This window comes from Pseudorasbora parva, chromosome 19, assembly GCF_024679245.1.
Source record: "Pseudorasbora parva isolate DD20220531a chromosome 19, ASM2467924v1, whole genome shotgun sequence".
In the NCBI taxonomy this organism is placed as follows: Eukaryota; Metazoa; Chordata; class Actinopteri; order Cypriniformes; family Gobionidae; genus Pseudorasbora; species Pseudorasbora parva.
Window position 1 is genome coordinate 38,073,481 of NC_090190.1, and position 13,366 is coordinate 38,086,846.

The window sequence follows — 13,366 nt, forward strand, 5'->3', positions numbered from 1 at the left end:
ACTACTGGAAATCTTGAATGTAAAAGTGTAACTACAGGGGGCGCTCTGACAGAGTTTCAGAGAAAGTGAAACTTAACGAAACGGATGCCCTACACGATCAACCTCTCTGCAAACAACAGAATATTGATTTATTGGATACTTGTGGACACATCTGATAGTCACAGGTAAAGATATAACTTATATAATATAAGAGAGATTGAGCTGAACAGGTTTCTAATGGAAGTGATCCGGTTTAGCGGGTTTAAGTAAAACGGATATGTTAAAGGGTAACGTTAAGTGCATAATCTCAATTTTTGGTCCCAAAAAACGGAGTTCACTTTTAGGGTATGTAAGTAACCATAGCAACTCACTCTCTCTGAACATAACCTGCTCCAGAGCAACTCATAATCCAGGGTTAGTTCGCGTAGGCCTACGAGGTATTCAGATATAATTAGGCTAATATATTAGTAGGCTACTATAACTAAATGTGTTATATAGTTACATTTATACAATATTATATATTAATTCTAAAGCATTAACAAGGTAACGTAATGTTTAAATGTTATTTCAATTCAAATATTCCATAGGCTTATGTCATCTCACACATGACCCGTATTAAATGTAAGGTCATCAATCATTATACTTATTTGATTATACTTAAATGATTGCACAGCCACCAAATAGGTGGCGATGTGCATGGTTATGTAAACAAAAGAAGAAGAGGAAGTAGAATTACGCGCTCTTTCTTGGCGTCTGTTTGAATGAATCACAAAATGAATGTCGGTGAATCATCGATTCGTTGATCTGTTGAAAATCCCTGCGTCTCAGTCAGCTCCCTGGTTCACTATGGGCACTGATCAGGACATAAGTCAATGAGCTGACTGATCAGTGCCCTGACAACTGAACTAGGGAGCTGATTGAGACGCACCCAATGTCTTGTGTGTGTTACTGGGAACTACAGTTGTCTGAACTTATTCCCGACGGCTTTTTGGAACCAGCATACCTTTAGTAAGCAATCGATAAGTGAGAGTTCAAAGCTACGGTACGGTAAGTTAACCTTGCTTTCTGGAAGAATCACCCCACAGCTTTAAACATGTCGAATACTCAACTCATGTATTTGTTTACTCCATTGAATTGCATACGTTATCATTTGACTAATTGGTTGAAAATTTTAGTGTTTTTTACACAACATAAATACTAGAGAATCAGTATTTCTTATATTTCGGCTCCTTTAAAGTAGACAAAATTATACTCCAGTACAAACAGACGATTGATTGAAGCAGTGGAGGAAACATTTAAGCCAATTGATTTTGAGAGGTGTTTATAAAGCCTTAGAATCACTCAATAACACTATAAGAATTGACTTAATAATTTAAAAAAAAATCCTTGGCTCAAAGCTGTGATTAAAAGTTACTTATCAAGCACCTCAGGCATAATTTAAGTGATGTGTAGGACTAAATATTAAGTGTCAGTCTAGAGAATGATTACTAAATAGATTTATTTTGTTAAGAAGATTCTTAAATACATTTACAAGGAATGGTGAACCTTTTTTTTATTGTACATTGAAAACACATTTGACAATAAATATTTCTCTTAAACAACTTTTGACTATTGATGGTCATTCATTCTCATAAATTTCTCTCTCCAGTGATGTCTTCCTCCAGCGGTCCACTGACTGAGGAGCTTCAGTGCTCTATATGTCTGGACGTGTTCACTGATCCAGTCAGCACTCCATGTGGACACAACTTCTGCAAGACCTGTCTGAATAAGTGCTGGGACAACAGCCAGACCTGCAACTGTCCATATTGTAAAGAAACATTCAAGCACAGACCTGATCTCAAGATTAATACCACACTCAGAGAAGTTGTAGATCACTATAAAAAGAAAAGTCCTGAGAAAAAAACTGAAGTTCTGAAAAAAAGTTCTGAAGTTGTGTGTGACTTCTGTGAGGACAGAAAGCAGAAAGCCCTGAAGTCGTGTCTGGTGTGTCAGAGCTCTTACTGTGAAACTCACCTGGAGCCTCATTTGAGAGTGGCAGGTTTAAAGAAACACAAACTGATCAATCCTGTGAGGAATCTGGAGGACTATATCTGTCAGAAACATGAGAGACCTCTGGAGCTGTTCTGTAGAGATGATCAGACAATCATGTGTCTGATGTGTGGTGTAACAGACCACAAAAAACACAAAACTGTGTCTGTAGAAGAGGAGAGTGAAAAGAAGAAGGTAAAAGTTACTAACAACACTGATTTTAAAGGGCTCGTATAATGAGGAATCACATTTATTTTGTGAAACAAAAGTTGTGGAAACATTGAAGGTTCCTTTAGAAAACTTTAGAAGAAGAATTTCTGTTATGATAAATGTGTGTGTTGTTCTCTGTCTATAGACTGAACTGATGAAGACACAGAAAGACGTGCAGCAGATGATCCAGGACAGAATCAAGAAGATTCAAGACTTCAAACGCTCAGCAGAAGTCAGAAAAGTGAGTTAAATTATGTCATTAATTAAAATCATGTCATTAATTATGTCATTTATGTTTATTAATTTAAATTATGAGTTTTCTTAAATATTTATCAGACAAACACGCACTAAAGAATAAACTAAAGCGATAAAAAAAGAAAGCGACACTAATATCGTTATAGTTATCGTTCTTGGTGTGAACAGGTCTTCAGTCTGTGTTTTAGTAGTGGGGATTTTTCAGTGACTCTTTCTGCAGGTTACAGCAATACACCAGTAGGTGGCGACAAGTGACTGTCTTTGAGAGAATCATTGCTCTTAATTGATTTGGTTTAAAGCAACACTGGGTAACTTTTGCTCTCGGGGTCCCCCTACAGTTGGGAAAAAATAATGTCCTCAACTACTGTCGTAAGCTCTGTAATCCTACAACAGGGGATGCCATCGCACGTGCATTTGTTGAAATGACAACCCTGATAGCCCTGAACTAGTGATGAGCGGGTCGTCTCATAACCCGCGGACCCCGTATGTCTATTTAATGGTCGCGGGTGCGGGGCGGGTTGTAAAAATATATACAGTGGTGCGGGGTGGGCCAAATAACTTCATAAAAGCGGCCCCGCGGGTTGGTGCAGCACTAACGCCGGCTTCACACTGCACGCGCAAGCAGGGCGTAGGCAGCGCCGAAGCAGCGCGTGTGTAAAGCAGTAGCAGCGCGCGCACTTTTTGCTTTCACACAGGCAGCGTTTGTCGCGCGCAGTTGTCACGCGCAGTTGTGTACAGAGTAGGCTACTCTATAATGGATAAGTTTGCATTTCTCTTTAATGTATTTGAAATGGAAATAAAGCAAAGATTCAGATTTATCATGAAGCATTTATCATTATTTTTAAAAAATCGTTTCACTTGTTTCTGATGTTTTTTTTATTTCGTTTAGTGCAAGTTTTTGATTGAAGAAAGGCCATCTATACGGCCTTTATGGCACTATATGTCCATGAAAAGCACACTGCTAAAAAGAGAAACTTCAGGAAATCGTCTTGAAATATTGGATAGGCATCAAATTTACATGCATTACCCATCATAAACCTCTTAAAGATAATTCATAAATGACTGTAATAACTAAGAGGAAACTTCTTAATGATTTATCGAATAATTAATAACTAAATGAGCAAATTATCTAACAACGTTTTTAAAAAAATGACAAAATAACGCACATCATAGTCTATCTACATGTCTATACTGTTTGTGTGCTATATTAATGTGTGTATATTCTATTTACCTATCCATATTTAGTTGTTCGTTCGTGAGACAACGAAAGATTGTCAAAAACACTTAAAAATGACGTACCATCAGCACCAGCCGCTCACGCTCACCAACTTCCTCCCATGCTTTTTCCTTCACTTGCAAGTCTTTATAAAGCAAACTGTGTGGATCACAGAGAACTGTGTGCTTCTCAACCTCCACGATGAGAGTGTCATCCATTGCTGTCTTTCCAGGTGCACTCTGAAGAACTCTGCCTGTGACACCACGTGCTTTTGTTTATCGTTTCTGTTTTTATGCCAGCGTATAGTTATAATATATACATAATTTAATTCATATTTAATTTAAGCTAAACTGGCATACATTATTTAAAATTAGTTTTGTAGTTCAGGCAAAAACTTATGGCAGTGACTTCGTTTTTTGTGTAGAACTGTTTTTTCCACAGCGCCGAATGTCATGGTGACTGAGAAGCACACGGAACACTTCACTAAATTATTTCATGGTTAAATGTGTTATTTTTCATGTTAACCAGGTTAATTTTGATCAGAACAATGTACTGTGGCTTTAATTCATCGTGAGCAGCGCGTCAAAAATAGACCTGGCGCCGAAACGATCGCGGCACTGCCGCTTCTGCTCTGCTCCTGCTAAGCGCCGCTGCGCTGCCTCTGCTGCCGGTGTGAATGCACTCATTGATTAACATGGGCGGCGAAAAAAATACGCGCTGCTTACGCGTGCAGTGTGAAGCCGGCGTAACAGTTCCCCTAACACTGCAGGAGGAGTTCACATGCAGGTGTTCTTCTGGCGGCGCGTGTGAAATGTCTTCATCCCAGGTACAGTCAGTGGTATATGTTTCAGCATGTCATATGAATATAATTTCATGGGTTTTAATTTTTTCCAACGCCAAATAATCGTGATGCTCACGTTTACAAGCCAGCGACATTATAGTAGTCTATTGGTTAGCGTTTTACAGAATCTATATGATACTTCAGTTCAATGTTTGAGTGGTAGGTAATCACCGTAACAAGCAGGATAGCATCGGTCGGGCACGCCTCCTTCAGCTCACGCCGACGAGCAAACGCTGGTCACATGTTGATCCTCGTCCTGCCTTTAATCCCATCACTTTTTTGTTTCCTCTTATTGCTTTCCTCCAACAAAAGCTTTTCTTTCTTATTTGTCTGTGCTGCTTCGGACATGACTATATTATCCGACGAACAAAGTTGGACTCGCACGTCCGAATTTAAGGAAGTGTGGGTGTTGGTGGAAGTGACGTATATGCCGTAAAGCAGTCAAATTTTGTAGTTCTTTTTGTTCTCGCGTTACTACCCGAAACTCAAAGTTTAAAAGTATGATTAAAAACGATACAGACCCCATCAGGCTATGGCAGACGTGTCATTCTACCTAATGTAAGTCGATGTATCATCACAAGAGTCTTGAAAATATATTATGACGGTTGAAAAGTTACTTAGTGCTGCTTTAATACTTGTTTAAACAAAATAATGAAACAAACATGGGAACAGCTCTACTGTATGTGTTGCTGAGATTGTTCAACAACTGCTTCTGCTATGGGGTTTTCACTGGCAAAGCAAAAATAGACAAAGTAACTGTCAATATTCCATTAGTTACTGCATATTAAATTTGTATTTAGTGAATTTCTGTATAAAAACAGTTGTAATTTCTAATTTTAATGTTCATTTACGTATCATTTAAAGTAATAGCCTGTGACATCTCTCCTGTGACAAGATTTTAGGAATAATTTAGTGGAGGATAAAGTTATTGAGCATTATTAACATTGATTCGTCTTCGTAAACATTGCTAATAATTTGTTGATTACTTTGGCCCCTAGAGAAACTCAGAGAAGGAGAAAGCAGCCCGTGTTGAGCTCTTCACTGATCTCATCCGCTCCATTGAGAGATGTCAGACTGAACTGCTGGAGATGATGGAGGAGAAGCAGAAAGCTTTGGAGAAACAGGAGGAAGAGCTCATTGAAGAGCTGGAGCAGGAGATCACTGAGCTAAAGATGAGAAACACTGAGCTGGAGCAGCTCTCACACACTGAAGATCACCTCCACCTCCTACAGGTCAGTCAACATCTCTCTGATCAATGATAATGCAGTATATGACACCATAACACTCCCCATGCTGAAGGATTTCTCCTCTCTCCTGCTGTAGATTTACTCATCCCGGGGCAGCTCTAGAAACACCAGGAACTGGTCTGAGATCAGTGTGAAGACTGATGAGAGTCTGGAGACTCTGAGGAGAGCTCTGACTCAACTGCAGGACACTCTACAGGAGAAACTCACACACACTGGTACGACAATAGCAAATGCACCATATTGAATGTACATAGTTAAACATATATTCATTATCTTGTAATATCAGTAATGAGTCTGGTTTAAGTTGAAATAAGAGAAATATGTGAGAAGTTTTTGTCTCTTTATTATCATTCCTCTTAATGGGGGCCAGTAATTTCCAGCTGTAATTTCAGAAAATGTATAAAACTGTAAAGAGGGGAAACTGTAAAGAGACACCATAATATTCAGTTGACATCATGGGTTTAAGAGGCAGATTTGATCTCCATGAGAAGAGGGATTTATGTGAAATATCAGGCCTGAAGCTCTAACAGCTGAGCAGTGCTAAAAACACACACGCATTGATCAGATGAAACATGATTTTCTACACAATGCTTTAAATAAAACCTTAAATCTTTTTTGTAATTCCACAAATAAACATGTCAAAGATCTGACGATGTTTTATTGTCATTAGTTTCTACAGATCTGAAGAAGATGAAGCAGTATACAGGTACTGTGTGTATGTGTGTGTGTGTACTAGATTACGTTCATACACTCACAGCTTCATCACTGACCTACAGTATGATTAAACACTGATTACAAACATCATCACAGAATATCTGATTCACATTCTCTGTCTTCTCAGTGGATGTGACTCTGGATCCTGATACAGCTCATCCTCAACTCATCCTGTCTGATGATGGAAAACAAGTGAGATGTGGAGACATTAGACAGAAACTCCCAGACAAACCAAATAGGTTTGATATATATGTATTTGTCCTGGGAAAGAAGGGATTCTCCTCAGGGAGATTTTATTTTGAGGTGCAGGTGAAGGGAAAGACTGGCTGGACTTTAGGAGTGGTCAGAGAATTTGTTAACAGGAAGGGATTGTTCACACTGAGTCCCAGTAATGGATACTGGACTGTGGCTCTGAGGAATGAGAATGAATATAAAGCCCGTGCTGGTCCTGATGTCTCTCTGTGTGTGAGAGTGAAGCCGCAGCGGGTCGGTGTGTTTGTGGATTATGAGGAGGGTCTCGTCTCCTTTTATGATGTGGAGTCCAGCTCTCATATCTACTCTTTCACTGCTCAGTCTTTCACTGGGAAACTCTATCCATTTTTTGGTCCATGCCTTAATGATGGAGGTAAAAACTTGGCTCCACTGATTATCACACCTGTCAAATACAACAAATGAATGTTGTAGCGTTAGACGTCTCTGCAGCAGTCTATTGCGTATCACAGTCACCAAAATGATTAACTTATTCACGGGAGAAAAATCAGATAGACCACCATCATCTGTTGAACTCACAGCAGCGCACTGCTCTCTTTATTTTTCTTGTACGCATGCTCACAACATACACAGCGCACGAGGCACGCACGTTTCAATGACGTCAATGCGTAGACTATAACATGGCTTTGCCACTTATACTTATTCAAGTATGCTTAACAAATGTATACCATTCATGTAATTGATGTCTAAAAACATAAAAAATTATGTTCTTACTCAAAGGACGAAATCATTTGTTGTAGCTGCTTTACATCAAAGTGATCACAGCATCTGAATAAAGACATTATTTTGCACATTTAATGGATTAATTGTTGTGTTTAATAATAACCCTTCATAATCACCTTACCACGTGTAACACATATTTGAATGCGATTCTCACATTTCAGGTTCACAGCAATAAATAAAGGTCATCAGTTTAATTTGTACATAAAATGTACACACTCCAGGTGGCTTTAACATGTTTAGATAAAAAAAAAAAAACATTGTTGTTGAAGAATGAACATTAATAATGAAAAATTCTGACCAATACTTTTTTTTTAAATTTACTTTAAGCGGTAGTTAACCAAAAAATGAAAATTAGCCCATGATTTACTCACCCTCAAGTCATCCTAGGTGTATATGAACTTATTCTATCAAAGGAATAAAAGTTGAGTTATATTAAAAAAGTCCTGGCTAATCCAAGCTTTATAATGGCAGGGATTGTTGCTCTGTTTTTGAAGTCCATAAAAATACACCTGTCCCACAAATAACGTGCTCCGCAAGGCTCTGGGAGGTTAATAAATGCTTTTGGAAGTGAATTGATGCGTTTGTGTAAGAAAAAAATCCATATTTAAAACTATTTTTGTAAAGTTTCAGCCGATCGCCTTCCGTATTCAGTTTTTCGAAAAAGTGTTGAAAGTGGCTCTGAAGTTCAAAGGCTTACGCTACAAAGTACACACGTCTGACATCACATACGCATCTTGAACTCAGAAAAGGCACTTTCAACACTTTTCCACGGACAGCGATTGGCTCGAACCAAGCGGCAACCTTCCGCGAACTCACTTGAAGACAATACGAAAGTAATGTAAACTGCAATTCCTAAACTGGCCACTAGGGACAGGCTCCAGAAGGGAGCAGAATCTCTTTGAGCCCCATGTTAAAATTCCCAACTTTACTGCAGAACAGAACATGTTTACAGCCTGGTACAAATTGTGGTTTTGGTCTATACGGCTAATTTTTACCTTCGTGACAACTCTGAGGGGGGGTGAATTTTTTTTTTTTATAACTCATTCATTTACATTATATAAAGCCTTAAAGTTCTACCCAATTAAGGGTGTGGCTACTTTGATTGACAGGTTGATAGCCATTTAGCCCCTTTTTTTGGATTTCAAAATCTACCAGCCACTAAATGTTTTCACCAGCCACTTTCTTGTTTTTAACTGACAATGTGTAACAGCATGTGAAAATTAATACTAAAAGCTCTACAATACTTAAGCAGTTTATTTAATCTGAAGTCTCAATGAAATACTGATATTTTCTCTTTCTCTCTTATACACACACAAACCATGAACTGATATACATTTCATTAAATGAGTAGGGCTCTGTGCACTCTTTTTTTTACCTGGATGCGGCATTTAAATGATTCGTGGTTTTTTATAGCTTCCAGTTTTAGGTTTTTAGTCCCAATAATGAAACTATTAGTTTTGGCATCTTCTGAAGCGTGTTGACCGAGCAGAACATTGTCAGTAAGGATGCACTAAAATCAAAATTCTATGCTGAAACCAAAAAAGAGGAAACTTAGGCCAAAAACTGAAAGAAATTATGATAATTATTAGTAAAATTGCATTTATGGCTAATGCTATGACTGTGTAACTACTAAAAATCAAGACATTGCATATTTAACTGTTTAAATAAAAGATTAATCCTCATTAAACTTACAAAAGCTATTCAATCAAGAGCAGTGAGTGATTTCCTTATCTTTTGTTTGACATTAAACAGAGCAGTAAAGGCTACTGCCCCTTTAAGACCTAATCCACGGATATGTGTCGTCTTTCTTGACTGTATAAAGGAAGAATTGTTGAGGCAAAACCCACAATCTAGCCCAGTTAATTTCACCTACATGTTTGTTCCAATAAAATATGGCATTTGGACAAGAGACAATGGAAGTGATCTGGTTTAGTAGGTTTATGTCAAACTGGAATAAGTCGAACAGAACCAGGTTTAAACATCAAATACTCAACTACTTTAGTTGTTTACTGCACAGAAATTAAATCAGAATTGACCTGTCGTTAAACCCCTCCCCTCAAAAACAGATGAGCCAATAGCAGTTGAGCATCAGTTGCACGGGCAACTCGGACATCTTTAGTTCAGCGGCACAGAGAAACATTGGAAAATCTGATTCTCTCATCGTTTGGATAGTGTTTCTGCTACAAAAATGGTAAAACGATGTTCCTGGGTTACTGTAACACTGATTCCAGATATTCTGAGAGAATTATTATTATTATTATTTTTTGGTTGTCATACTCGAAGTTACGATTAAAGTTGATAAAAAAAAAGTAATATGTAACTGTTGTCACGTAACGGTGTATTTTAAAGGGTTGATGAATTGAGGAATCAACTTTCCCTTGAGCTTTTGATAAGAATATCATGTAAGTTTCAGAGCTGAAAACTTCCTTGTTAGTCAAAGAAAAGCTTTTAAAGACACCAGGCTCGGCAAACGTCCTGTGCTTCATACTGTCAGTGTGTGATGAAACAAAACACCTCTACAGCGCATTTAATCCAGTAGCCCACCGACTCATGGAGGGCCCGTGCTAGCTGGTCAACAACAATAAATATGCAGAGGAAGATAGCAAGATATAGTGCTATTCCTGGTTGTGGTTGAACTTTATTTTTTATGAAGTTCCAGCAGCTGACGTGGGGAAGACATGTTCACTTAATTTCACTGCGGGATCGTTTGTAAACAAATCTACGGTAGATTCTGGATTTGGATCTGACAGGAATGGTGCAACACGTGAGTAAAATGTGTTTTTATATGTAATAGCTAGTACTGCATTGTTATAGATCGTTTTGCTTATGTATACACGCTGGACTCAGACACGTATAGGCCACGGCTCAGCAGGCCATTGAATCTCATTATATTCCTTTCTTGTTCTGTTATTCTCTCTCAGTCTCTCTCTCAAGTTGACATCTGAAGGGAGGTGCACACGCTGAACGTGTGTGTGTGTGTGTGTGTGTGTGTGTGTGTGTGCGGTTTGCGCATGCGCTGTGGTTTCATTCACAATTCGATGACGTCATATACGCATGCGCAGTAGAGTTTTGGGGGCACGAGCGTTTTGCTCAAGGGGGTAATCTAGCGCTCTGAAAGCGTTCCACCCCTAGGGGCTGCCATTGCTAACCAAGCCATCACCTGCTGTTAGCATCCCATTGACTCCCATTCATTTTTGAGTCACTTTGACAGTGAATAACTTTACATCTGAGACGTTTAAAGACTCCATTTGTCCATTGTTTATTTCTAAAGAAACACGACAATGTATAAAAGGCTCCATTACCTTGTATCTTAAGCCCCGTTTCCACCACAGGAACTTTACCCAGGAACCAGGAACTTTGGGTGGTACTTCGTGTGTTTAGACCGCAGGAACCAGGGTCTAAATGAAGTTCCGGGTAAATATTTCCCCCTCCAAACGGCCCTGCTCACGAGGTAGTACTTTTTCAAAGTTCAGGAACTTTCGAGGGCGGGACTTGGGCGCTGAACATGCTGATTGGTTGAGCTGACGCAGCATTTTCTACGTTCAGTAATAATCAGTCTTACACGCCGCGCTCATGTTGACAAGAGAGGAAAGTTAATTTTTCTGAGGGGTTAACTTTTTATTTCATAAGTTATGAAGATAATGTTGGAGTAATGACACAGCGTATATTGCCACAGGCAGTTTTTACTTTAACTGCGCCTGACAGAAGATTATTTTTTTTCTCAGATGATTATTTAAACAAATAAATTACCTTATAATATTATACTGTATTAGTCCTGGTGGCCGCTAAGAGTTGCTATGGCTTCAGTTAACACATAGCTGCTGGAGAAAACAGCGTTGACATTTTTGATGTGGCAGACAAACTGCATGTGACAAAATGATTGCGATTGAAAGTCACCACATGTAAACACCAGATCGGTTTAGATAACGTCTCATGTAAACAGTTCACTAAATCTTTCAATCGGTACACACAAAAATGAATACTGTCCGGGCTGTCATTTTTGAAAAAAAATCTAATTCGAACGGAATTAAAATATCAAGCAATGCATTCGAATATATTAAATTATCTACAACGCCTTCATCTCCAGCAGCTGGAATGTGTTTACGGATGCCATAGCAACTCTCAACGGCCACTTACGGTTTTATAAAAGCTATTCATTTGTTGTAAAGTGTAATAATCATCTCAGAAAAAATACATTCTAATGTCAGGCGCAGTTGAAGTAGTTAATGATTGTTTGCTTACATAGGCGTAGGGACAGTGTCATTATGCCAACATTATCTTCATAACGTCTTATGAAATAAAAAGTTTATCCCTCAGAAAAATGTAATTTCCTCTCTTGTCATGCTTGGTGCATGAGCGCGACGTGTGCTCTTCAGTGGTGAAGGCGCGCCCTGTGTACGTTACATAAGGACGCACACTCAAAAGTAATCCGGTCATTTACATGGTGAAATGTTTCGTTTGATCGATTCATGAAAAGGTTTATCCACCCATCTCAAAACGATTACAATTTCATTCAGTTCTGGCATTTTGATTACGATTGAGGTGTTTATATGGAGCATTTTCCTTCAGATTGGACTTTTAAACTGATTACAGTGCTCCATGTAAACGCACCGACAGTAAAAAAAATTGCGCTACATGGCACTTTAAAAACCGGATAGTTTATTTATAGTTCGATTACGGATATTTCACGTCATCTTCGAATGCATATCGAAAAGTGACAGCCCTTGTCCGTCACTGGCTTGGAGGAACAGTCGCGTGCAGTCCTACATCACCGGACTAATTTGCCTAATCTTCTCGGAACTTTATCAAGGTCGAAACGCAGACAGCTGCAGTTCTGGGGGGGAGAAAAGTTCCTGTAAAAAAGTTCCTGGTACAAATTGTTCCGGGTAATTTTGGTGGAAACGGGGCTTTACACTATCGCCCCGCAGAAGCTGTTTTTGTAAAAATAGGCTAACGATTGCGTCATAACCAACGCGACTCTGTCGCACAGTTGAGAAATTACCGTATAGACCTGAGGAGACGCTCGCAGGCAATCTTTTACTGTCTATGAGACAGTCGGGGGGACGTGGAGACATAAAGTCTGATAAAGTCAAGGGGGAAGAATGGGGAGAAGCCCATAGTGAGCCAAAAGCAACGGGAGAAAATATTTAAACAACGTGATTCAGCTTTTACTTTCCACATCTACTAGAAGACCTAGCTCTCAGACAGGAGGCTCACGTCACATCTACGTCCTCAAGCTCAGTCTGAGCCTGCGCAGTTCGCTCAGCCATCAGGAAGTGAGTGCCCCTAGGTTGACTTCATTCTTTCGCCGTTGACGTCAATGGGATCGCTCGGTCCATTTCTTTTACTGTCTATGGTTTTGCTGGATAGATAAATACTCAAACCGCTCTCGCAAAAATAATGATTAATAATATGCTCACGCCATCAGGACACACGTTTTGCATTATCCCTTGAATGTGTAGGCTACTGGCATTTTAAAGTTCTTTACAGACCGTGTTGCATTGTACCTTGAGAATTAAAATTACAGAAACAATTACTTGACTCATTTTTCCTTCCACTCAACATCAAGTATGATCAGAATATATTAAAATTGTAATATATGTTTTGCATGCATGTACAGCGAAACTAGGATAATTTAAGCACCACATTTATGAAAAGATGGTTTATTCATCAATAATTACTTAATACTATTTATCAGTAGCCTACTACAGTTTAGAACATCATATACAATAATGATCATACATTAAGACTAGGACATACGCATTATAAATTAACCCAGAGATTGGTAGGCTATTAGCCTGACAAGCCAGACCCACATCAAGATGTTTGGTCTGGAAACTCACCATTGACAGCTCAATCTGAGGGGCGGATAAACGGTTGTCT

At 38.9% G+C, this 13,366-nt stretch overlaps 1 protein-coding gene across 2 annotated transcripts; it reads left to right on the forward strand.

The window, feature by feature from the left end:
* Positions 1 to 58: 58 nt before the first annotated feature.
* Positions 59 to 7,558, forward strand: LOC137048395 (E3 ubiquitin-protein ligase TRIM39-like). Of its 2 annotated transcripts, none has more exons than XM_067426534.1 (7): positions 59 to 164; positions 1,628 to 2,202; positions 2,363 to 2,458; positions 5,528 to 5,761; positions 5,853 to 5,991; positions 6,447 to 6,482; positions 6,618 to 7,558. In XM_067426534.1, the coding sequence occupies exons 2-7, from the start codon at positions 1,630 to 1,632 to the stop codon at positions 7,163 to 7,165; spliced, it is 1,626 nt and encodes a 541-aa protein (XP_067282635.1). In that variant the 5' UTR covers positions 59 to 164; positions 1,628 to 1,629; the 3' UTR covers positions 7,166 to 7,558. The 2 variants fall into 2 exon arrangements, with proteins under 2 accessions (XP_067282635.1, XP_067282636.1); XM_067426535.1 differs by lacking the exon at positions 59 to 164 and adding an exon at positions 873 to 1,026.
* Positions 7,559 to 13,366: the final 5,808 nt, after the last annotated feature.